General features: G+C 33.7%; 2 protein-coding genes across 5 annotated transcripts; one reads left to right on the top strand and one right to left on the bottom strand.

Moving 5' to 3' along the window:
- Positions 1 to 544: 544 nt before the first annotated feature.
- Positions 545 to 10349, bottom strand: LOC122599590 (trafficking protein particle complex II-specific subunit 130 homolog). Of its 3 annotated transcripts, XM_043772119.1 has the most exons (21): positions 10153 to 10349; positions 9987 to 10066; positions 8945 to 9174; positions 8592 to 8773; positions 8295 to 8478; positions 7944 to 8034; positions 7652 to 7812; positions 7439 to 7528; positions 7135 to 7296; positions 6908 to 6969; positions 6740 to 6830; positions 5484 to 5647; positions 5208 to 5382; positions 4595 to 5134; positions 4292 to 4504; positions 3470 to 3854; positions 3194 to 3375; positions 2838 to 3027; positions 1807 to 2087; positions 1481 to 1574; positions 545 to 1025 (listed from the first exon to the last, which is right to left on the bottom strand). In XM_043772119.1, the coding sequence occupies exons 2-21, from the start codon at positions 10048 to 10050 to the stop codon at positions 850 to 852; spliced, it is 3717 nt and encodes a 1238-aa protein (XP_043628054.1). In that variant the 5' UTR covers positions 10051 to 10066; positions 10153 to 10349; the 3' UTR covers positions 545 to 849. The 3 variants fall into 3 exon arrangements, with proteins under 3 accessions (XP_043628054.1, XP_043628053.1, XP_043628055.1); XM_043772118.1 differs by having other exon boundaries at positions 9987 to 10349; XM_043772120.1 differs by having other exon boundaries at positions 1481 to 1571; positions 9987 to 10349.
- Positions 10350 to 20273: 9924 nt separating this feature from the next.
- On the top strand, positions 20274 to 25480 carry LOC122600333 (peptidyl-prolyl cis-trans isomerase CYP37, chloroplastic). 2 transcript variants are annotated; one of them, XM_043773042.1, is made up of 13 exons: positions 20274 to 20530; positions 22520 to 22780; positions 22862 to 22951; positions 23032 to 23127; positions 23329 to 23436; positions 23581 to 23630; positions 23778 to 23880; positions 24057 to 24110; positions 24222 to 24380; positions 24468 to 24590; positions 24773 to 24822; positions 25075 to 25182; positions 25265 to 25480. In XM_043773042.1, the coding sequence occupies exons 1-13, from the start codon at positions 20336 to 20338 to the stop codon at positions 25269 to 25271; spliced, it is 1404 nt and encodes a 467-aa protein (XP_043628977.1). In that variant the 5' UTR covers positions 20274 to 20335; the 3' UTR covers positions 25272 to 25480. The 2 variants fall into 2 exon arrangements, with proteins under 2 accessions (XP_043628977.1, XP_043628976.1); XM_043773041.1 differs by having other exon boundaries at positions 20311 to 20541; positions 22530 to 22780.
- Positions 25481 to 26835: the final 1355 nt, after the last annotated feature.

Genomic DNA, 26835 nt, shown 5'->3' with positions numbered 1-26835 from the left:
TGACAAATTGACATCTTCATTGTTTTGTTTTTTTTCATTTTGTTCTTGCTTTTCCTAATTCCATGCAACCGCTACTGCAGCACATGCACTGTCATTTTCTATGTTCCTACCAACTACACATTGTTTTTCTTTTAACATACAAATCCATATATCATTGATTGAAATGTTTATTAGTTGTAATCCGCGTTTTGTTGTCAAAATCATTGCTCGATTTGACTCTGATAATTGATTCATTATCGGTCTGAGTCTTTCGCTGATATGTCTTACTGGTAACATGAAAAAAGTAAATCATGTAACAAGATGGTTAAAGAGACGTGGGGCGGGACTTAAACCAAAGACCTGCGTGTGTCCCACCATTGGGTTACTAACCGATGTTTTGTTTTTCCTTATAAATTAACGATTGTGGAACAATGATTTATATCTAATCTTATGTAATACTCGTACATAATCAAAAACTAAACAAAAACAACATTAGAAAGGAGAAAAGGAAAAAGCAAGTGAGCTCTTGGGATTAGTCTGGTCATAAACCGAGTTGGACACCCAATGATTACCAAAAAAAAAAATTATATAGTTATTTAGTAATACATAAGCACACAAAGTCATAATAAGTATACGAAGTTGGGTATGACCAATATATAACACAAAAAGGGATATAGCAATATTTGTGTAATCATATCATGTGGACTATTGATGCCACTATCCCATATATATGCACCAGGAAATGACCTAACCTACCACTACTATCTTTTTATAACAAGACAAAAAGAAATCATGTAAATGCTACAAAACTCACCATATTCATCTCTATATCAGTCTTGGGACACCGGAAAATGTAAATCGTATAATGTATTAGGCAGGAATGCAGTAGGAGGAGCTCAGAGGTGGAGGAAAAACACAGACCAAATGGGGTCCAGCCGGGTTGCTACTTATATTAGCCTCAGCAATGTTGGGTAACTCGAGTTGTGGAGGTCGAACGTATCCAGCAGCGAGTGGAACACATAATATTGAAATCTCAATTCTTGAACCTGTGAAAGTTGAGATAAAAAGAAACTGTGAACATTCAGAATTATGTTGTGCAGCAATTTTTCTATATCCATGGCTGTCATCACAATGCAAAACAAAGGTGTCTATGAGACTGGAGTATAAGGGTAAGAAAATGGACAAGATAGGTAACAGGCTCAAAATGATTAAGAGTACGGATTCAGTGGAATTGACCAGCCAGATACCCTTTTCTAAGACTATTTTTGTTGCATGGGCTCAACAGAGAATGTATTTATTACAATTTAATATATTACTTTCATAATAACTACCTTTTAGATAGAATAATGTAAGAGGTTTTAAGCATTTGTACATAATGCTTGTAACTTTCAAACCATCTTATTTGTAACTAGTCTAATCTATTTTACCTGTTGAATCTGTATTCAATAACATACAACCTATATTACTTCCTTTACACATGAAAGGGTTGAATTTGACACACCTTGCTTTGTTGAGAGAGCCACATGACCTCGCTTCCTCCCGGCAATCATCCAGTTCTCGGAATTTGCATTCACTTCATATAGTACTTCATCCTGCTGCAAATCAAATAGATGATTCAACTAATGTTTTTCTTAAAAAGCCCCAGCGTATGGTGCCTCAAATACAATTTTTCTTTTGCTCCAATTTACTTGCCTTCTAGCAAGTACTATACTATATTGTTTATTAAAGAAAATCAGCCAAGATTCTCACCATAAAAATTTGAGAACACATTGGTGGTGAAACCCTAAAATAAGTTAGAACATTAAAAGGCAGGCTGCGAAACCTTACATTGTTTTCCTCCTCGAGATACTTCAACCTTTCAACTCGCCACTTCATTGTAAAAAGCTGCCCAACTCTAAGACCGCTTGAAGGAAGAGGAAGAAAACCAATTGCTAAACAAGGTTCCAGCACTGGACGTTGTAAAGCAATGGCACACTTAAAAGTCATCAACTGTGTGGCGTCATCACTCGATCCCGTAGACACAGGGGTATGAGATCCAAGATTTCTATCCCCGCCAATTTTGTATCTAATATTTAACAAAGTATCTGGATTCATTGCTTTAGCTTCATCTGTGTAAACAAGACATGGTATTTTATTAGTTTAAAACTTGACACTGGAGCATAGATATGATACTCCCATAAACTTTCTTCTTGCTTTAATACTAGATCCTGGCAGCTATGGGTGTAGACTGAGTTGAGATCTTAACGAGCTAATGGAGCTCAAGCTAAAAAATTACTGCTCAATTAGTTTCACGGGCCAAGCTCAAGAAATTAATTTCCAGCTCAGCTTGTTTGAAAGCTTGTTTAGTTATTTCGAGTCAAATGAGTCGAGTTTATAGAGTGTAGCAGACTTGGTAAAAGTGAGGTTCATGAGCGTTTGAGGCCTAAAATAGAGTAATCTGTGCATAAAATGAAATTACTCAAGTTTGTGTTTGAGCTACTAGACGAGCTTAAGCTAATATATGAGTACCTAGAAATAAAGTAGTCAAACGAGTCAATTTACATATTGTCTTTATATCAAGAGGGTCAAAAAAATTAAAACTTGAAGGTAACATGGGTCAATGGTAGAATGGGCTAAAAATCACCCCAAGTATACTTTTAGTTCATCACTGTAGCAATTGGGTTCAATATTTATCTTAATTTGCCATCAGTAAGACCAAAACACCAAACCTCTTAATCTTGCTGATCAATCAGAGAGTCCTAATGGTTTATATTATAGATTAGCCAACTCCTAAAACGCTGTATATAGTATTTCATGTAATAGTGTCCATATTCCACATGAAGTACAACATACTACATAATACCAAAAACAGCGTTTACCTTCAGAGGTCATAGTTCCCAAGGATATACTGAACAAAATTCCAGCTCTTGAAGCCGAGGGAACAACAAGAGGAAAGAAAGCAGATGTCGGTCTCCCATCACCTCGACCAGAGTGAGCAAAACCGTCTTGCAGATCTAGCCATGCATCATGAACAGTTAAGCAGGCCTTTACTTGTGAGTGTAGTATGACCTATAAAAGATGTAGCCCAAAACAATTGAGACTGTTTATAAAAGTAACAGCTAAAACACCCATGGCCATGAACCGGTAATCATGGTCTTAAGTTATCTTCATGCAACCCAATGACTCATAAGGCAAAAGGTTACTCGGAAATCCATAAGTGTTAAGAGCAATATACCTGCAAAAGCAAAGTGCCATCACTGCACTTGTCTGCTACACGTGTACTGACATGGAATGGGTCAGTAAAATGAACAGCTATAGTCCTTTCAAAAGTCTGATTGTGTGATACTCCAAATTCAAGTTTCAGAGCTACTGTCCTCAATCCATCCACAACACTTGGTCTAGCAGAAGAAACCACCCCTAAAAGAAATATCATAACATAATTAGGTAGCTGAATTATAGTCAAATGCAAAAAAAAATAGTATTATAATGACAATAAACAAATAAATAGAACCTGCAGATGTTCCTCTTGCTAGTCCTTCATTAAGGGCACAAACAGGTATCCATAAAACGCTCACTATATTGCTGGCCCAGTCTGGCAACTCTATGCTACCATCCTTTAAACTTAGTTGTGCAGATTCTTTAATACAAGTACTATTTTCATCACTGTCTTTATTCTCAGGCCCATCTGGGTGTGTTGATGTACTGGTAAAGGTCTCCATTTCGATAGCATGTGACTCTTGAATTTTCAACCCGGGGCCAGTATCGATATGTAGAACAGCTCCCTTGAGAGAATAATTAATCGGTTTTACGATTATGCCCACCCACTGAGGCTCATTCATTAACAATGCAGATGACACTGCTGCAGCAAGATCAACAAGAGCCCTTGGTTTGAACACCTGACGTTGGTATAGAGAGCAAACAAACAGATCTTAGCCAAATTGTACTACATTCATAAGGTGACAAGATTTGCGTTTTGAAGCTTACCATCTGTGTAGACACAACAGTAAGCTGTTAATAACTTCTGCTTATAACCGGGGTCGAATAATCGGTTTTGGATAATCATCACCATAGTAGTTGCAAAATACTGATTATTTGAGTGTAAAACAGAAGTACCTAATTATCCCTTCTTTTAACCTAGATTGAACACTTTTTTTCCAGTCTCACAAGACTTCTGCTTGTTTTCACAGTAATGTCGTTTTTGGTAATTTTATGGCACTTAATATAATTTGTCAAACACTCAAAAAGATATTTCAAGTTTGCTATCTTCAACTTTTAAATTGGTTATCACTGTCAATTGTTTTCCTGTTCTGCAATGTAAAACTACAGTTATTACCTTGAGAATTGGTCTAGTTGGCCTCTCATCACTCATAAGATCGTCACTCTCTGTCGGACCACCTCTGGCGTAACCATCAGACCTGAATCGTAAATGACCAATCTTCCCAGTAAGAACACCCAAGACATACGAACCAGTTTTCTGAGGTGGCAATGAAAGCAAAATTGTATTTCTACCAGGGTTTAGGATTGTTGCACCAGAACTCTTAATTGCCTGAAAATTTTACAAAATAACTTATACCAAAATTCATAAATTTTGAGCTGCATAGAAATCAATTGAACAAAAATACACTTAAAAATTTACCTTGCCACCTTCATCGGCATTGGTGGTAGATATTAAAGTGAGACTGAGTGATTCAAGAGTTATGTCATCAGGAAAGCCACTCCATAAAGTTACGGACAAGATCCCTGGATCCCCGTCACATAACTCAAGAGGTGGTCCAGAATTACCAGAAAACGTAATTAATGACGAGACATCTAAAGACACATCCATTTCGCTGTGCGCAAGACGAACAACTTCGGATTGAAAAGCTTGACGTTCTTTCGATAAAAACAATCCCTTGTCCAGAGAAAGTAATCTCACACAAGATTGTAAGTAGCCAGCTTGATCATTTAATATCTTTTGGCACTCAGCTAGATTTGGGAGAACATCAGCCAGTAAATCTTCCCATCCTTCACCAGAATAAAGAGCACAAACCTTCTCATATGACTTTGAAGCTAGATCATAGTTACCATGCTTAAAGAAAACAGCAGCAATTTCACCATCAAGAACAACACCATGTCTTTTCCACCACGAATTATGATAATTTTCTGCAGCGGCTTTTGATAATTCCAGGTATTTTTGCTGATGGAAGCACAAACAATGAAGTGAGATAAACATGTGTCAAGTTGGACGACAGAATTTGTAAATCATATACCTCGAAGTCATCTAAAGATGAAAATGATGTCCATAAACCAGGATCAGAAACTGTTTTCTGGAGAGCATGTTCGGCAGCAACAAAGATTTCTGCAAGTTTCATAGGGCGGTCAATTGAGCTCTCAAAGTTTCCAGGCGTAGAATTGGTTCGTGACATGGCAGCGTTTGAAGCTGAGCTGGCAGCATATGCCAAGTGAATCAGAGTGGTATATTAACACACATAATCAAAAAACCCTTTACAAAAAATGGAAAAAAGTGCAACAGGACTTTTCCATACCCATCCATGAAAGTTGAGCGCCCATCAAACATTTCGGATACATTTCCAACAGAAAGAGAAGCTCTTCGACGATTAGCCTCACGCAAAAGAAAATTAGGCTCAAGAGGTAGTGGCTTCTTCTGAATACCAAAAAGCTTGACCCTTGGTGTAGCTTGAAGAATCATCTAATTTCCAACAAATCAAGCATTATATATATAAATATATACATATAGGGGTGGGTTATTTTAGGACCACCTCTTATTTTAGGACCAATTAGGACATGTGTTTTTTGTAACTTACACACCACTATCATCATCTACTACGATATACAAGACTTTTTTGTAAAAACACTAAGACTTTCTAGCGACGGGCCCACTGGAAAATCATGTGTAAGTTAACTTACACATATGTAAGTTACTTACACATGTGTTACTTACACATGACTTACAAATGATTTTCCGGCGACACGGTGGCTGGAGATGATCATGGTGGTGGTCGGAGATGATCATGGTGGTGTGTAAGTTACAAAAAACACATGTCCTCAAAATTGGTCCTAAAATAAGTGGTCCTAAAATAACTTGCACCTATACATATATATACATATATAGAGGAAAGATAATTGTAGTACACATGAAAAAAAAAGTACAAAAGTACAAGGTTCTTCCTCCTTCTCCGGCCAGCAGCCTGTTTCTTCTCCGGCGAGACTGTCGCCGCCAACCACCACCTCCTTCTCCAGCGAGACACCACCTCCTTCTTCGGCGAGACAACCACCGCCACCACCCTCATCTCCGACCACCCCAGCCACGGCGCCGGCATCAAGGGCTTCGCCCGTACCGTATCAAACCGTCATCATCTCTTGGATCGCTGCCCATCAAATCCATACGATTCCCATATGCGTCCCTTGACAACCAGTTTAGAACGAATGAGGGCAACGCCCGTACCGTATCCACCCGAAAACGAACCTAATTCTCGCTGGAAAAGTCGCCGGTAATGTCGCCAGAGGTGGTGGCGGTGGTTGTCTCGCCGGAGGTGGTGGCAGTGGTTGTCTCGCCGGAGAAGAAGGAAGAAGGTGGAGGTGTGGCGGTCGCCAGAGAAGAAGGTGGTGGTTGGCAACGGCAGTCTCGCCGGAGAAGGAGGAAGGAGGAAGAACCTTGTACTTTTGTACTTTTTTTCATGTGTACTACAAATAACCCACCCCTACATATATATATATATATATATATATATATATATATATATATATATATTTAACCATGATATTAGGTACATACACATACCTTTTCTTTAGCCAGAACTTCAGACGATGCATCAGAGGGGACAGAAGGCCAGATTGCAGGTTTAGGCCAAGGTAGCATACTAAGTAAAGCACTGTAGAAGAAAAGGAAATATGCTTATAAAGCATAAATCGAAAGCAATAACATATTAATGTTGAATATAATGTCTACCTGTTGACAGGACTTCTTTCTATAGCACAACCATAACCAACTAAATATGCAAGCCTCATAAACTGCCAATCCATCAATGCTATTGATAGTTAATACTTGATTATAATTTGTAATCTACAAAACTCAACAAATGAATGCCATACTTATTGGATACTATAATTTCCTTGGAAAATATGGTATAAAAATATTGATTTTTTTGGTTACTTGGTGTTTCATAACCTCTTTACCTTAGCTCGGCATAGAGAATATAGTTCCCCACGTACGCGATAATATTCTTTTTCTACCTCTGGTGCCACAAATCCATTACTGTAATGAGCAGCTGTTGCATTGGCTACATCCAAGCACGCAGTTATAATCCAAACTTCCCGTATACAGAAGGGTAAAATACTCTGTTGGAGAAGCCACAGCCAATGGACAAGAGATATAATCAGGAAAAATGTTAGGTGATAGTTGTAGGGAATACAAACGACTCCAATAACCAACACTATTACCAAATAGCACAGAAAATGGACACTGAAGTGAATGCCAGACCTCATGAAGGGCCAGTGCTTTTGAAAAGCTAATTACAAATGAAAATCCCCTTGATGCAACCTCAAATGGACGGTTTAGCTTGAACAATAGCTGCAAAAGGTTTTCCCATCAGTTGAAACATTGTAGAGATGATTCCATCAGATATTGAATAACAAGAAAGTGGTAGGGCTAAACCTAACTACCAAGGAAAATAAAGCAGTATATCGAGATTACCTTTGCTTGACAGGCAAATAAATATTGTCGAAATTCAAACTCCCTAAAAGAATCATCTTGAACGATTTGTGTTAGTGGTTTTTTTGTGGGGTCTAACAATGCAGCCTGATCGTCTCCTTGTTCCATTCCTCCAAAGTCCCTTTGTTTGCCAGCTATATTAACTGATTATTAAAGTTCATAAACATTGTTATAAGAGTTAATTAACTTACAACAAAAACCACTTTTATCCACAAAAAAAAAAAAAAACTAAAGAAAGTTGAATTTAGTGGTGGTTCATCATAATCGTTAACACCTGTTTCCAAGTAGCAGAGCTCTAACTCATCATATTCCCGTAACGAGTCCTCGTGAAGATGAGCCATCTCAAACATGAATGCCAAGCTTTCCTATATTGACAATAATGATAAAGAAAATCCAAAAACTTTACAAGAAGCAAACTTCTAAACAGTGACATACTTATGAAATACAGTAGGAAACTGGGAAAGTTTTTTTAATTCAGCTATCCCTAATGTTGTCTTAAACTAAAAGACTATCACAATAAGATATATGTTGCGGTTCTTCAAGAATATTGACATGAATAAATCGTTCTAACAATTCTTCCATGGTCCACAAATATAAAATGTTAAGGATGTACAGAGTTGAGTACCTTCAGAATGAAGAAGTTACAGAAGCTCCATACTGGCTTGAAACGTTGTTCACTGAGCTTACGGATTTCCTCCTCATAGAACTGAATACGCCTATCAAGAGTATTTCTAACACACTCCGTAATTTTAAATTCCAAATCTTCCCAGAAAGTAAGTTCAGGTCCATTTAGATCAAATTTGCAGCAGCTACAACAAGGATGATTTATCTTATAATACTTTATGCAAATTATGATATGTATAATATGTCTGATGGCAATGAAAGGAAACTCAGAACACATTAATTAGTTTCAAGTTGTTACCGTTCCCTCTTCTTTGAGCTGAAATCAACTTCAAGTCTGGCATAAACTTTTTTTGCCATCTTGGTGGCTTGATCATTATGGGGTGGAGCCCTGGACACAAAAACAATAAACCACTCCCGCTCATCATTTTGCACAATCAACTTAAGACGTGGTTTGAGGATTGTCTTGAACTCATCTAGATCCTGTTGAAACATAAACATTATAGTATGTTACAGTAGTAAAATAGTAATTATGTCACCAAACCACCATGGGAAAAAAAAATACTTCGTATACAGTTTTGATTTATGCCTAAAACTAATACTCCATAGAAGTATTGAAATATTTAGTTACAGAAATTATGTAATATTAGTTACCTCACAAGTTACAAGAACAATAGTTGCATACGGTTCTCGGAAAGAAAATAATAACTGCTCCTGTGGGAACCTACTACGAAGCCTTGCATCTGTTGTCAGTATAAACTCAGCTGGCAAGTTATCCACAGTTAAAGGATTGCGGGTTTTGTTATTCAATGTTGCTCGCTTAAACGGAAGCCGCTCCTCAAACACCTTCTTGACAAGGGGCCACAAATCACTTACATCTTCAACTGGAATGAATGAAATTTGAACTTCATTAATATGAACTTATTAGTAGAAAATGAGAACGCTGTCGGAGCAGGACATAGACAAAATCTAAATCAAAATTGACACCCACATTAATGTAGGGTCCCTCCTAATTCTTACACTTAGACTCTCACCATATACTTTCTACACATTGAATCCAAGCACTTATTTCAAATTACTATAAACTTTGAACTAGAAAATGAGTACGCTGTAGGTGCAGGACACAAACAACATCTATATCAAAATTGACACCCACTTTAATGCAGGGTCCATCCCGATTTTTACTCTCAGACTCGTGTATCTCAAGTAACTTAGCTCAAAAATCCAAACTTTATAACAACTAAGTCGGTTCCATTACAAAAAATTAACACCCAGGTTAACCTGTAACAAAAAGTTTACCAATTTGGCAACTTTATCAACCGAACAACTAAAAAAACCGATGCCCACATTAACAACTAACAAAAAGTTTAAAAATTTGGATACTTTATTAGCCAAAAACCTATACAAATTGACACCCACGTTAAAAGTAACAATAAGAGTAAGAATTTTGAAAAGTTATTAGCAAAAAGCCTAAAAAATTAATACCCACATTAACCTGTAAGAAAAAAGTAAGTAAATTTACAAACCTTATCAACCTAAAACCTAAAATTAATGACACCCAGATGAAGATTTGATCTAATAACTTAAAACTGTATTCAGAATAGCATTACTTAAACATATACTTATTGTAGCAAATAATTATTATATATTTATATATAATGATAGATGTAAATGAATGAGTTATATTATGTAATACCAGCAATGACAAGACGTTGAGAAGAATTCTTGATAGAAAGAAACTGAGCTAAGAAATTCGCCATGTGACTGATCGATCTACTGCAATCATGCCCAGAAAAAAAAAAAAGATGAAGTTGAAAATTAAAACCCTGTTTTTTTAGGTGAGTTAGAGAATGAGAATGAACCCCTTCTTAACAAGTGTAAGTGTGTAGTGGCGATTTGCTTGGGAGGATTTTCCGTCAATGTAGGGAGGCTTCGTGTGATCTCATATTTGTTTGTTGTTGATTTGATTTGATTGTCACTTTGATCTAAGCTTTCATTGGGTCTTGTTTGTAGTGTGAACGTCTTGGTTCATAGTAAGTGTGTGTTCGGTTTAGGTGGTGTTTGGTTCATTGATTAATGAGATAAAAAATACTCTTAGAAAATTTAATTAATTTAGGGTAAGGTGCAAAAATGTTTTAGTGTTTGTTATTTTGCGGTTTTCATGGTTGTTGTTAACTTTTGGTCAAAAATCATTCATATGATTTGCATTTCGTTCCTAATTCGGTCAAGTACCCTATGTGCAAGTGATATGAGGGACATTTTTGTTATTTCACTTAACTTTTTTCCTACTTATTCAAAATCATCCTTGTGGTTTGTTTTTTTTTTAAATTTGCATCTCTTCGTTAATTTCTTTTAACTTTAGAAATTTAATCAAACACATTGTGTAGATATGCGTAAGAATGCTTGTGAATTGATAGTATGAGTGTATGACTAAGTGAGTTAGCCAAGATTGTAAATAAAGTCCTATATATACATTGTGTTGATATGCTAGGTTGAAGCTTTGTCAATTTGTGTTGTGGTTATCTTAATTGTGGTTTTTCGTGGAGAATGTGAGTAACTTTTCATAATCTTACGTTGTGCGTTGGATTACCATACGACGGTGGATTCCATGTGTGGTAATTGATTCAGCGTTAAGGCCTAATTTGAGGTTGGGGTCTAAGAACCCCTAGTTGTATTGATTTGAGGCCTAAGAAACTCTTGAGGATGAGGCTTAAGAACCTCTTGAGTATGAGGCCTGAGAATCTCCAAATAATCTTGGAGACACAATTAAAGTTGGTAATAAAAACACTTTGCAAGAGCATGTAAAATCAATTATTTTTCTCGGACATCACCTCAATCCATGAGGATTTCAAAAGCAAATATATAAGGATGAAAAGTCGTTGGAATCATGGGAACACTTGAATATTTAGCGCTGAAATACCCGTTGCAATTATGAGAAATCTCAATGGTGAGTTGACAACTATTACAAATCAAAAGCTCTTAATGATTCTTTGTAGAGAATCATAACTACACGTTATGTCCAATGGACTAAAATTATTTTTGATTTCCTTGGATCAAAAATTGTATGATTTGCTAATAACATCAGTTTATTACACAACATGGTTATCGAATACCATGCAATTATGTCAAATACTTGAAAGAAATATCATAACTAAAGTTATGTTTATTTGACATGAAGTTGTTTCAAAATTCTCCGTAAAGAATGATATGGATATGCCATTGATTACTATTACTTGTAGTTCATGTATAATAAAGAACAAAAGGTTCTTGTGTGATTCTTTGAACACGTTCAAAGCATAAATAACTATAGGTTATCGATTTTTTGACATTATTTGTCATTTCAATAAACTACGTCATGTAGTTCAATAGTTCTTAATGATTCTTCGTTGGGAATCATTACTATAAATTATTGTGTAACAATATACAACTTTTGATTTTGTTGGATCAAAGTTTGGTTTGATTATCAATATTCATGTGATTATGTCGAAAAATTGACATAAGATACTATGATGAATTGACATTTCCATTTTCTTGAAGAAAAGGATCACCAAATTGGTGTGATATAATCACGAAAATCCAATATGAGAGCTCAATATGAGAGCACATCAAAATTCATGACAATGGTCATAAGAATTCTATAATAATCATAAACATGTGATTCTTCTAAAGACTCGTTACAATTAGTTGCACATGAACTTGAAAATTTGTCAAATATAAGTGAGTAAAACTTCACATGGATGCTCATTAAGTAGCAATATGATAAAAAAAATAATAATTCTAAAACCGTTTAACGGTGTGGTATTCATTCACTAAAGTGAATGCAATTACATGCGATCGGAATGATCAATATGTGTCATGGTCATAGAAATTTAAATATCAAAGTGTTTCTTAAGAACACGAGATGACACTAGCAATGATCGACAAATGAACACGAGTTGTCACAATAACTGACCAAATTATGAGTAACAAAAAATAAAAAAAATAAAAACCGACTATATACAATATGTCGTTTATATATGTATTCAAGATTGTCATATTATTGACATATTGTTGGTTCCTAAAGAGATACTTCGATAGCTAATATAATTTGATCAAAAGGAACAACATTTAAGAGTAAATGATACACTTTGGTATCATCATTGTATATAAACTATACAATGCAAAATGTACTTGAATCACATATGGTCATAACTAGAAGTTTATGAACCATGATTTCATTATTATTGTTTTGGCATGACGGGTTGACCATCCTGAGTCATTATGATGCAAAAGATAATCTATAGATTATTCAAAGTAATGAGTTTATAAGCTCTCAGAAAATATCAATTACTCACCAATTTCTAACCAAGTGGGGACTCATTCCCTTAAATATCTTAAGATGACATAAGAGGATGTATGTGGCCTATACATCTAATATACCATTTAGTTATTCAAAAGCGATGCATCGTTTAAATGGTCATATATCATGAATAACGCAACACAAAGTTTGCGTCAAAAGTGGCTTAGCTGATAAGATTGTGAGTATTCGTAAATGGTGGTGAATCTTAAAGCGCCTATTAAGCGTCTATTGCAAATTAAAGGATTATGAGAGCAAAAGTCTGAATTTGAGTATGTGGATTCAATTCTTTATGAGAAAGGTTATTTATTTTGACATGAACTAAACAAAAAGGTAAGTGGTGATATTGAAGATGGAAGAATGCATATTATGAAAGGCTAATGTGGTTATATTGATTAAATGATGTCGGTAAAGTTGTTGTAGTCTTCATTAATAGGTTTTTTTTAGTTATACATGTATTCATGTAATGTGTAGTATGTAGAAAACTAAAGTAGTAATGAATATGAACAAAAAGAAGTAGTATTAAATAATATTTATAAAAATATAGTTAAATGAAATTGATAAGGTAAGACTTTTTTGGAAAAAAAACTGATGAGATAAGAGAAAAACATAAAATGAAAAAATGTTCAGAACGTGGTATAAAATTTTCTATTGTTTAGAAAAGAAGCATACTTTAGGAATAAAATGAAAAAAGAGATATAAAATGGGAATTGACTCTAAAATATAATGAGGAAAAGTAAAAGTGAGAAAGTGGAAGATATAAAGGTTTTGTTTCTTTCAAGTGAAAGTGAGGGGTGAATAGTCACAACTCTCAACCAATCAAAACTTCTCACTACTCTTCACATAGATCATCATCGTGCGTCTACCCAAATATTTAATTTATAATCCAACGGTGTAGTTAATACTTGGTAAACACAAAAATTTCCTATGTATATTTCAACGAATTTTTGAAGTGTACAACTATCTTTGCAATAGATACAAGTGTACAACACTCTTTTACTTTTGTTAATTTCAATTTAAACCCTTAAGTTTCTATTTTTTGAGTTTTACTTCCATCATATTGTAACTTTAATATTTGTTTACTTTTGACTCATCTTATTTTTACTTCTCAAAGCTTTTACCTCTATGAAAAGATTAAGTTCTTAATTTTTTTGACACTAAACTTTTGAGTTCTCACGTTTCTATTTAACTACTTTTACACGTTTATGTTTTTTTCAAACATTTGGCTATATATATAACATTTTTTTAAAAATAATAACTTTCATCATCATACGTTTTACGTTCATGTTACATTAAAAGCAAGACAATATATTACATCACTGTCGTCAGGTTCATAACATCCACAAACGGTATATATATATATATATATATATAATATAGAGTTAGATAATGCAGGCAATGTCTTTGATTAGAGGTCTGAATTGCCTTTAATTAGAGGTGTGAATTAAAAATAATAACGAGATAGATGAAAATGTGCAAAAACGGGGGGGATTTAACGGAAGTAGGATCGAAGTGCAAACCACATGGATGATTTTGGTTAAAAGTTAACGGCAGGATAAAAACTATAAAAACGACAAACCAGAACGACGGTTTTTGCACTTCACCCTTAAAGTTAATATCCAAGTTTTCATGTTTTTACAAAATACTCATCAAAATCCCAATAAAATGCTTAGGATTTTAAAATCATAGAGTGGGGCTTTCAAATCGTAAAATTTCGCAAAATTGTAAAACATAGGTTGCGATTAACAAGACCTTGCTTTACGGGTTTGCGAAATTTGCGTTTGCATGCCCTAATTTGTGATTGTGTATTATTTTTTAGGTTTGTAGAATTTGAAAATATATCTATATAATATAATGAAACATAAGAACTTACCAGTTTTTTAATGACTTATTATATACCAATTTTTTTAAAATTGTTTTTTGAATTTTTCTATTCTTTTTTTAATTAACTCATTCAATAAAAAAAAATTTTAAAAAAAAAACTAAAATAAAAATTCTAATCCGAGTTAGCGAGCTATACATATAAGAGTACCGTACGGGCTTCGCCGTTACGGATATTAACAAGACGGGCGTCGCCGTTACGAATATTAACAAGAGGTAGCTGGTGAGAGTAATAGATCATAGAGAATGATAGGTCATAGAGAAGGATAGGTCATAGGGATGATCGGTAATGAAGTGATTTATCTAACATAATTCGTCCTTAACCATAATGGTTCCGTCATAGATTGAGAGGTTTCACCTATAGCTTACGGGTTACACTCTTTGAAAAAAAACTATTTTTAAAAATATATAAAAAAATTTTGGAATTAATTAAGAGTTAATTACTTAAACGGTACCTAACATTTGTGCGATATTGTTGGTTTAATACCTTTCATTTCGAAATTACGCAGATCATACCTAACGTTTCCAAAATCCCACTCGGACCACACTAGAGCTAAATGCCGTTTGATGGCCGTTAAACCCCCCCCCCCAACACGTGACTTGCACGTGAGGGGTAAAGATGTAATATCGCGTTTCTTAATTACTTAAATGGTACCTAACGTTTGTACGATATTGCTGGTTTCATACCTAATGTTTCTTAATTACTTAAATGATACCTAATGTTTAGTTATTAACTAGATTTTAGACTCGTGTCCAACACTGGACACGGGATTTACGATATTAACAATATTAGATCTTCATACATTTAAGTCGTAAAAGCTTGCAATTTAAAAAAAAACGGTTTTAAGTGTTATATTTTGCAAGTTGTAGTACAATAATCATAGGTTCCTCACTGTCATTATTAGTCTAGACATATTGATGGAATTGTTCGCCGTAGTCATTCCACAAGGCACATGCTACATATAATAATTTCTCCATTATAATATATTTTGAAACAGATGTACTCATAATGTGATATTATTAGGAGAAATAATTAAAAATTAATATATAAATATATGTATTTAATCATGATGCGCGTTCATAATACGCATATGTTTATTTTCAATCACTTGTTCTATGATAATATGATAACAATTAGGATTGCTTTTTATATTCTTTGATAACAATTAGGACTCTTCTAATATTTGTTAATAAGTCATTAGGTTTTCAAATAATTTTTTGTAGAAAATATTTCATATGTTAAATTTTTTTTATTTAATTAAATGATTGTAAATTTTAAAAAATTCTCTCAATTTGATAGCTAAAAATAAATATAAATTAAGTATTCAGAGCTAAAAAGTGTAAATTATTGATGGAAAACAAAAAAGTGTAAATTAATGAGACTTTTTCTACAAACTAATATAAATATTAATATAATAATATATTTAGATAATGATTATTAGGATTTTAATTTGTAGTTTATCTAAATGATGACATCATCAAAAGTCAATTTGATGAAATCGAACAATGTGATTGGTCAATTAGTCATTAGTTCAACTGTCTTATAGTATATATTAAGATTTAATTTATTTTTTTTCTTGTATTTTTTTTAATTTTGAAAGGTGAATTTCGCTTTAAGACAATGTTTGAAAAACCGTTATTTTAGTCATACCAGTGTAGAAAAATTTCCGGTATTATCAGTATTACCGGAAATACCGGTCGATACGACTATTTTTAATTTGTTTTATTTTTTTTAATAAAAATCTTCCAAAACTTGTTACAATTTAACTAAAATAGTCAAAATGCAATTATAATCTACTAAAAAATAATACCGAGTAGATATTTCAAAACAAAATATAAGCTTTAAAATTCACAAATAATAAAAAATAGAAAATAAAGTATCATAAAAGTAGTTTTAAAAAAATTTCAATTTTTTTTTTGAAAATATCAGAAATAACGCAACGGTAATACCGGAAAATACAAGGAATACCAGAAATACCGGCCGGTATTTACCGTGACACGAAGTTTAAAGTAATGTTTTAAATACCGGAACATAACGACTGATATTTCTGGTATTCCTGGTATTTTCCGGTATTACCGTTGAAGTATTTCCGGTATTTTCAAAAAAGAAAATTAGAAATTTTTTAAAAATTATTTTTATGACACAAAATTGCTATTTTTGGTTATTTGTGAACTTTAAAACTTATATTTTGTTATAAAATATATATACTTTGTATTATTTTTTAGTTATTATAAGTGCATTTTGACTATTTTGTTAAATTGTAACAGGTTTTGAAGAATTTTTATAAAAAAATAAAACAAATTAAAAATAGTCGTACCAGCCGGTATTTCCGGTACTACCGATAATACCTGAAATTTTTCCACACTGGTATGTCTAAAATACCGGTTTTTAAGACATTGGCTTAAAGCGAAATTCACTTTTCAAAATTAAAAAGTAAAAAAAATAATAACTAAACATTAGGTACCATTTAAGTAATTAAGAAACGTGATATTACATCTTTACCCCTCACGTGCAAGTCATGTGTGTGTGTGTTGGGGGGGGGGGGGTTAAACAACCACTTGGTTCAAGTATGGCCCGAGTGGAGTTTTGAAAACGTTAGGTATGATCCGCGTAATTTTGAAAGAAAAGGTATCAAACTAGCAATATCGCGCAAACGTCAGGTACCATTTAAGTAATTAACTCATTAATTAATTAGAGAGAGAATGAAAAAAGTATAAAAAGGAAAAAAAACAACATTTTCTCTCTTCTTCCCTTAAAGTATCTTCTATTTTGATCTCTATCATATATATATATATATATATATAACCATAGGAAAAAGTTAAATTATGGACTCCTTATTTTAGGAACCATTAGGGACACTTCTCAATCATTTATTTTTCACCATTTCCGACCACAACCATCTCCGACCACTACCATGATCCTCTGGTGACGGCGACCATCTTCACCACGACTTACACATGTGTAAGTACAACTTACACATGCGTAAGTTATACAACCACCATCACCACCACCACCACCACCATCTCCGACCACCACCACGATCCTCCGGCGACGGAGACCACCGCTACCATGACTTACACATGTGTAAGTTACAACTTACAACTTACACATGTGTAAGTTACATGTCCATAATGGTCCCTAATATAACCCAACCCAACCCACTAACTATAATATATATATATGGTAACACTCTGATGAGAACACTTTTAAAATAAGAACGGTGAGAACACTTAAAAACATCATTTTGATGCATTAAAAGTCCATAAAACTAACATAGTGCTTAATTAATTATCTTTATTTAAGTGCTTAACAACACATTGATCCGTCAAAATCGAAAAAATCATGTTTTTTGTTTTGTGCATCCATCTTTGATACATATTCATTAAAATGATGCATCCAACAAAAAACGTGATTTTCTCGATTTTGACGGATCAATGTGTTGTTAAACACTTAAATAATGATAATTAGTTATGCACTATGTCAGTTTTATAAACTTATAATGCATCAAAATGATTTTAAGTGTTCTCATTTGTTCTCATTTTAAGTTGGTTCTCATTTGATTGCCACCCTATATATATATATAGGGTTTTGATCATTTGAAAACTAAATTTTTCGTGAAAATTAGAAAACTGTCAAAACACATTGTGTTCTGAATTTAACACAATGTGTTTTTAATATGTTTTTCGAAAACACATTGTGTTAAGTTCATATCACAGTGTGTTTGAACAATTTTCTGATTTACAACGCTATAAAAAACACACCGTGATTTAAAACTTAACACAACGTATTTTAGATTATACAATAAAAATACATTGTATTTTATAAAAACACAATTAAAACACATTGTGTTAAATTCAGATCACAATGTGTTTTGACATTTTTCTAGTTTTCACAAAAAATTTAGTTTTTAAATGAACATTTCACTATATATATATATATATATGGTTTTAGGTAAAATAAAACAAACATTAAACTAAAACAAATAAAACAATAGATTTCTTTTCAGTGAAAATCATTGTATATCATGAAAATCATCGTGCATCAATTGTTTCGTGAATCTTCGTGCATCAGTTTAACCATGATCTAAGAGTCAAGATCTTGTCTTATTTGTTTTACTTTAATACTTGTTTTACAATACCCAACCCCTATATATATATATATATATTAGAAAAGTGAGTATGAGGCTGTTATGTACCCAACTTTGGTGAAAAACCCCTCACATACCAATATTTTAATATTTTGAATAAATGTTTGGCCCCTCATGATTTTTATGGTTTAAAAAATGGTATGTGAGAGGTTTTTCACCGAACTTAGGTGCCTAAAAGCCTCATATTCCCTTCCCCCTATATATATATAACCACTATATAAGGATTACATATATATATATATATATATATAACCACTATATAAGGATTACATTCATAGATTAACTGGTATCATTTAATAAAGGTTGCAAGTTACAAGTTCAAACATTAAAAAGACAAGTGGAGAAACTATATTTTGTTATCCATGTATGGGAATGGTGAGTTACCAGACATGAGAATTATGTGGTGTGTACTCAAACTACCAATATGGTACTTGATACCAAATGGTTCCCACTCATTTACCATTTTCTTCACTCAATTATTGAAATTATACATTTTTAATTGGAAATTCCTTATTATCTTTTTTATATATTTACATCATATTTTCCTCATCTTCTAGAATACAAACTACCCCTCTTTACATCAACCTGTACACCACTTGACGTCATCATCACTACTAGGGGCGGTACTAAGGGGGGGGGGGGGGGGGGGGTCAAAGGGGGCAAATGCCCTTATTCAAAATTTAAATTTTGTCATGTATTTTTAAAGTTTTCATGATTTTTAAAAAAATTTATATAGGTTTTTAACATTTTGCCCCCTTTTAAATTTATTTTTCACGGAATTTTTACTTTGCCCCCTCTGAAAATTTTTCCTAGTACCACCTCTGATCCTAGATGGGGACTTTATATATACAGTATACACACACTAAAAACTAATGTGAAATGTACAAGTCTTTATGCATAAAGTACAAAAACCTTTTTTTTTTTAATTTTCATTTTACTCCTTAAAGTTTCAATCTTTTAGCTTTTAGCCTATCACAATAAGTTTTATGTACATAAAGTACAAAAATTTTAACTTTTGTTTTTTTCCCCCCCTTTTTACCCTCTAAAACTTATATCTTTTAACTTTTGACCTTATCAATTTTTTTGTTTTTCGTTTTTCAGACACCAAACTTTGGGGATCTCATGTTTCTATCAAACAATTTTCATATGTTTATAGTTTTATCTTTAAACATTTATTTTCCTCCGATTCGTTATATATAACGTTTCTTAATATATGATAATACTCTTCATCATTACTTTTTTATGGTCATTTAAGATTTAAGCAAAACATTATATTACATCACTGTCGTTGGAGTGTCATTATTTGCATTAATATAGTAATTGCTTTGTTTAATGCTTTTCATATATCTTCTTATTCTTATTAATTATATAAGTTATTTTTATTATTGTTATGTATTTTTTATTTCAAAATATGCGTTTGAATATTTATTACAAACGTATTACACTTATACTATTATATATTGTTTGTATGCAAAAATTTATCGTGTGAATAACATGTTTCGGAGCAACGCGCGAATGCAAAAACTAGGTTTTTCTAAGTACGAAGGATGACAATGTATCATAGACCAGGGGAACAAAATATAAGTAGCCACAAAATATCCCCACACCAAAAGCAAAAGCAGAACAGATAGGATTTGGATAACGAAGATAACACCCGCCAAAACCTGCAATTGTTTGGCCATGGCTGTTATGTTATCTTCTTCTTCTTATTCACTAATCTCCCCCAAAGTTTTTTTTAATGTCACTATTAGTCCCTCTATTACCAGAAGGTATTCTGTGTCCACGCATTCCCTGTTCCAGTTCAGCACAAGTCCAGCTAGATCAGTCCAGCCAAAGCTTATTAGTTGCATTTTCACTGGCTCGAAGCGATCAACGGTTAGTTACAGGTCTATATACTACATTTCATGTTACCCATTTTTCTTTATCTTTAAAAAATGATATATCACACATTGTGAATTAGTAATTTTATGTCTTTGATTCGAACCTCGCTAGGTAAACATATTGAGGGCCCATAAAAAGTTTATGTTAATCTAAGTTAAAGACTTGCCTGAAAAGGAAGGAAACCCTCATTCGTTTATACAGAATAATTTTATATATAGAACTAACTTTTATATATAGACCTAATTTTTACAAGCAAGGCTTGGATTAAGTGGTTAAAAGAGTCGGATCTTTACTCCTTGCAAGGCCGGAGGTTCTGTCCTACCTAAGGTAGAACTTGGAAGTAGTCTCTCTACCTTAGGTAGGGTAAATTGTCTACATCCCAATCCCCCATGTACTGTAGTAGGCGGTATTGAGACCCATAACTTCTAGAAGACAGTATTGGGTGTTACTTACTTACTAGGTTTAACATTTCTATATAGCGAGAACGGTACCCACGCGTTGCAGTGGACGTGGAGTTAGCGGCGGTGAGAAGGTGGGCTGATAGGTCATAGAGTGTGATAGCTAAATGCCTTAGTCGTACGGGCTCCGCCTTCGGATTTAAAAATTCGTCGAAAGTATATCAAATGACATCTCTAATGAAAGAGCATGAAATTTTATGAACACCCATATAATTTTTATGATACATCGATGTACGGATTTTGGGATAAAAGATTTTGAATGAATTAGAGGAATAAAATGATTTATAGAGGAGGGAGAAAAAAATGAGTGGTTAAGATTTGAGGAGAGAGATGAAAATGAAAGTTGAAAGTTGTGGGGTATTGATGTATGGTACATCATGCATTATCATATGTATATTGTTGAAATTGAAAGTTGAAAGTTGAAACCTTATTTGCTTTATAATATAGTATAGATATAGATATAGATAGTATTATATTTATATGGTGTCAAAACCTCCCCGCATCTTAACCTCCCCCATACACCGTCGACGTATTGGGGCTCAAAACCCGCAGAAGGCGGCACTGAGCAATTACTTACTTACTTATATTTATATGGTGTGTTTTTTTTTTCTCATACAAAGATACAAGATTACCAAAATAGGACATGGAATCAATCAACCAATTTTTCATACATATTAATACTTGACTATACTAGAGGCTAGACACTTTGGGTTTATTTGCTTAAAATTTGCCTCAAAAGTATAGATGAATAAAAATTCTCTAAAATATAAATAGTCCTTTCTGATTAGAAAACAGGCTTCTATGTATACATATCGCTCACTACAGGAAGGATATTGTGAAAGATGATAGATATGATAACATGCATGCCCAAAAAGAGTATGCTTAACTAGGAGATCATTGCAATAGCAAGATCAAAGGTAAAGATAAGGAAAGAGAATGGTGAAATTTATGTGTCATACATTGTATGGATCAAACATGTTTGCCCACATTGTGTGGATAAACATGCTTGTAGGCCTATATTTTCGGCATATGTATCACTACTTCGTACAAGATTGGCAACCTAAATCCCCAACTTAAACAGTTTTGCAGCTAGACACATATTTTGGGAAAATTAGTTCAAAACCTTGATTGTGTATTGTTTCATCTAGTTGTGTTTACTTTGTGCTTCAATATGGATAGAACCACAAGGGTGGTGGCCTAGTGGTAAAGGCTTGGTCTTTAAGGCTGAGAATATGGAGGTCTCAAATTTGAATCCTAGGAACAAAAAAATATACCCCTTTGTGGCCATGAAGGTTCACCCATGATGATTCCAGGCTATCCTCAAAGCAGATTGTTGCTGGGTTAGTCGGCTTGCAAAAAGGGTCAGCTACCTAGGTTACCAATAAAACACTACATTCAGATAGCATCAGAAGCTGTGTATATGATTCTATGCAGATGCATTTTGTTTGAAAGTCATACATCAAAACAAGATTGATGTATCATCTTGATCCCGGTTGTTCAAGTTTCACAAATGGATTTCATGTAGGGATGTTCAGACCAACAAAAAGTGGACACCAAATTACATGTATCGGTTTTAGAGCGTGGAATTATGAGACTGGGGGCTACAATTTCGGTCATTCTTGTGATCATTCAACTTACATCTCCAGTACCTTTGCCCGGATGGGATGTGTCATTTCTTCCGCCTGCTGAAGCAGTCCTATACTCGCCAGACACAAAGGTTCCGAGAACCGGAGAATTAGCTTTAAGAAAAGCCATCCCTGCGAACCCAAACATGAAAAGTATACAGGTCTATCAAACATTTCATCATTGATCCATTTTCATTGTTTTGATAGTCTTATGTTGAAATCTATTCATGGCTTTCTTGTAGAATTCTCTCGAGGAACTGTCGTACCTACTAAGAATTCCTCAGAGAAAGCCTTACGGAACGATGGAGAGTAATGTAAAGAAAGCTCTTAAGGTAATTAATTACCTTAAGGCAGGTAAATCAGTGTAGAGTGCTTGAATAGTATTTCTTCATAGTTCTTATTGCTTGATCAGATTGCAGTGGATGAAAAGGAATCTATATTGGCAAGTGTACCAGCTGATCAGAAGGAAAAGGGGTTGGAAATTTATACATCTCTTACCGATGGGAAGGTACCTTGAAAGAATATGTTTTAGCTCTGTTTAGGTAGTTCCTAATGCTTTTAATACCACGTTACTATCCTAGTATCCTGTATACACACCTTATATATTGTTTCACCTTTTTGAAATCAATGTTTTACCGTGTTTATGAATTAGTCCATTAGTTGGGTGGATGTTGCCACAAGTTATACAGACATGTTTATGTGTCTGCAGGGGGGATTGCAGACTCTACTAGGATATATAAAGGAAAAGGATCCAGATAGAGTATCAGTAGCTCTTGCATCTTCACTGGATTCTATTGCTCAGCTAGAGCTGCTACAGGTACATACAAACGGCATTACATGCAAAGTTATAGATAATGTACTGGTTTTGGACCTGAAGATACATTGCGATATTATTTTGGTGTATTTTATGTGTAGAATATTAGTTTTTATGTATATGATTGCAGTATTTTGTTTTCGGCAGGCTCCTGGACTATCTTTCTTGCTCCCCGCACAATATACAAATTATCCTAGGTAAACGTTCTCCCATATTTTTTTTCTCATTCTGTATATTATGTTTTAATAAACTGAATGCATATTAAACAAAGTCGTGATAATTTAAATGGGTAACAAAACCTTAAGATTTTCTGGGTGGTGACAGTCGTTTTACTGAACTTTTAGGCTCACGGGCAGAGCTGTTGTTGAATTAGTGATTGAAAAAGGAGATGGCTCAATGTTTACTCCACAATCTGGTGGTGTGCCAAGAAAAGCTGCAACAGTCCAGGTATAATAAATTACAACAAGTTTAGGATACATACTATATAAATAATGTATAAATATGTTAAACAAAAACAAATGTTTGAAACTTTGGACAAGTTCTGTCCAAAATGTGACACTAACCATGTACAGTTCTGCAAATCTTTGTTTGATGCTTCGCTTTGTTCCTAACTATATACATAGGTCGTCCTGGATGGATATTCTGCACCACTGACAACGGGAAATTTTGCAAAACTGGTAAGGTAGTGAAGTTTTACATCATCCTTTCAATAAAAGAAATTTTTTTTTTTTGTGAATTAGGATATACTATATAGAATTTCAGAAGAAAAATGGTAAATGTCCTGTCAGGTAATAGACGGGGCCTATGACGGGATGAAGCTCAAATGCACTGACCAAGCAATTCTCTCGGACAGTGGGATTGACAAGAGTATTGGTTATAGTGTTCCTCTTGAGATAATGCCATCTGGACAGTTTGAGCCACTTTATAAAACAACTTTAAGCATACAGGTTGGTTCATTTTTGTCGAAATGGTCAATGCTTCTCTCTCGGTTAGTTTTCCTGTAAAGCCTAATGTTTCACATTTTCAAATGGAAGGATGGAGAGTTGCCTGTGCTTCCATTATCGGTTTATGGTGCGGTTGCTATGGCTCATGATGATGTCTCTGAGGAATACTCGTCTCCGAATCAGTTTTTCTTTTATCTTTATGATAAGAGCTATGTAAGTAGCATCTAATATGCGTAGGGTGACCATTACATTTATAGTTCCTCTTTAAGAAACATATAGAACCATAATGGTTCTGTTTATTATTTAAGAATTATCATTTTACTAACGTTTTAGAAACAGAAAAGAGTTTATCTACATGACCACTACTCGACTAATACATGGTGATGCATCTTCAGTCTGGCTTAGGAGGGTTATCTTTTGACGAGGGACAATTTTCTGTTTTTGGGTACGTCTTCAAAACCTTTTGTACTCTTTGGTCTTTAAGGATAGCAAAACCTACAGATGGCATTTTTAGCCAATTTTATTTTGAAAATGGTTGATTCGGACTATGTTTGATCTCAAGTGGGTCAAACAGTAAATCGCCTAAAAAAATACTACCTAGGTTACCCTACCCACCCAATTTGCCACCTCTAGTTAACTGTCTCATTTTGCCTAAACTGATGATCTTTTTCTACCCGCCTCCCCAAAAAATGAATAGATACACGACTATTGGAAGAGATATTCTCCCTCAGATAAAGACTGGCGATGTGGTTCGTTCTGCAAAGCTTGTGGAAGGTCAAGATAACCTCGTATTGCCAGCTGAAAAGTAACATGCTCTCTTTGGACCTATCATTTTACTTCCACTATAATCTTTGACTCATTCCGGTTAAATATTTTGGTTTATGTAGGATATGAGTTCAAGTTTCAAGCTCATTTCATGTCAAACTGATGAAAACTTGTGTAAATTTGATTTGGGTTGTACATCTGAACAATTGACCCAAAGATTTTCACATTGACTATAGAGTTAATGTTCCATATTTTGATATATACGTATCATCCCCGGTGGTCAACATTGATTATTGCTAGTTACAATATTTAATATTGATAACATTTTGTTTACGTAATTTTTTGACCTTTTTCCCCCTACAAGTTCACTGTCACTGATTTTGACCTCTTCTGAGAAGATACAATAAGAACATAGAAAAAAACGAACACTAGTTTTTATCAAGAGTATACATCTGTTGGCCTGTAGCATATCTTTTGGATAGTGGGATGTTCTCAAAGCTTATAGGTGCCGTTTTTCTCACAAAAGGCCCATTTATAGTGGGCTACATATTTGGGCTTTTGGCTTTTTGTTTTCTTAGTCGTTGTTCACCGTTTTGCTATGGAATAAAAAGACTTGTGAACTCGTGCGTATTGTGCAAATAAGTCATAAGTGCTTCGATGTAGTTATCATCACCATGTAATATCATATGAGATCACGAGTACTATATTGAAAATCTTTAATTCCTTGCAAAATGAAAAAAGAACAAAAAAAGCCAGAGTCATCAAATGGGAGATAAAGAACATTTCTCGAAGGACATCTAATAATAATTTTGTTGGAACTTTTATGCTTGTCCGAAATTCTGCTGGAAATTAGTATCCTAGACAAGTTTTTCCTACATCCAAATCCGTCATAAATCTGTCGGTAAAGACCCTCTCTGACAGAATTTGCAAGCGGAAATTTGGTGAAATTTCTTGTACTGTTATACATGTACGTATTTATTTCATTTTAAGACTTCTATACGTATACGTATAATATATGTGAAAATATGCGAATATTTTACATATTATGGGGATATATATATATACACTCATAATGTCCACACAAATGATAATTTCTTTCAATAGAAATATTAAGAGAAGATAGTCCGATCCATGTCTTAGTTGTCCCTATTCTTTTTCCAAGTGAAGTAATTAATAGTTTCAAAGTGTACTAAAGTCGAATCGTACCCATACTAAAAATGGAATTAAGTGCATCGAATGTGTTTTATTTTGTGTGGTTTTAAGATAATAATGCCATTTGAATGACAATCCATATGGTCCCAGAAGTCACTCAATCGATTAGCAAACACAAAAACGCAAATTAGAATTTAATTAAACCATTAAATATTGAAAGCTATATTGTACCTTTAGGAGCATTTGATTAATTTTCCTTTTTGTAAATTTTAATTTAATATTATTCTGGACATGATCAATAAACTTCAACTATTTACTTATGTAAATGATGAGAGGGCAAAACTACATACACATGGTTTGATATGTGCATGCTTCTCGATTCAACCAAATTTGTTGTAACATTTTTTTAATTAAATTGAACTTTGAATGTTAGATGTCTTCGATCACTAAATATGTATATCACGTATTAGTAATATTTATTAAAGTGATACGAGTAAAAACAAAAATAATAATAATTAAAAAAATAAAATTGATAGTGAAT

Source organism: Erigeron canadensis, chromosome 5, assembly GCF_010389155.1.
Source record: "Erigeron canadensis isolate Cc75 chromosome 5, C_canadensis_v1, whole genome shotgun sequence".
NCBI classification, from domain to species: Eukaryota; Viridiplantae; Streptophyta; class Magnoliopsida; order Asterales; family Asteraceae; genus Erigeron; species Erigeron canadensis.
Note: the sequence above shows the minus strand (reverse complement) of the source record. Positions and strands in the feature narration are given on the sequence as shown.

Bases quoted from the DNA above. Each gene is read 5' to 3' on its own strand.
- LOC122599590 (XM_043772118.1), bottom strand. From the start codon at position 10,050: ATGGCGAATTTCTTAGCTCAGTTTCTTTCTATCAAGAATTCTTCTCAA. The intron at 9,175-9,986 runs GTATTACATAAT...CATTCATTCCAG, and splicing joins TCAACGTCTTGTCATTGCTG to TTGAAGATGTAAGTGATTTG. The intron at 5,135-5,207 runs GTATATGATTTA...TGCTTCCATCAG, and splicing joins CATCTTTAGATGACTTCGAG to CAAAAATACCTGGAATTATC.
- LOC122600333 (XM_043773042.1), top strand. From the start codon at position 20,336: ATGGCTGTTATGTTATCTTCTTCTTCTTATTCACTAATCTCCCCCAAA. The intron at 24,591-24,772 runs GTAAGTAGCATC...ATGCATCTTCAG, and splicing joins ATCTTTATGATAAGAGCTAT to TCTGGCTTAGGAGGGTTATC. The intron at 24,823-25,074 runs GTACGTCTTCAA...AAAAATGAATAG, and splicing joins GGACAATTTTCTGTTTTTGG to ATACACGACTATTGGAAGAG.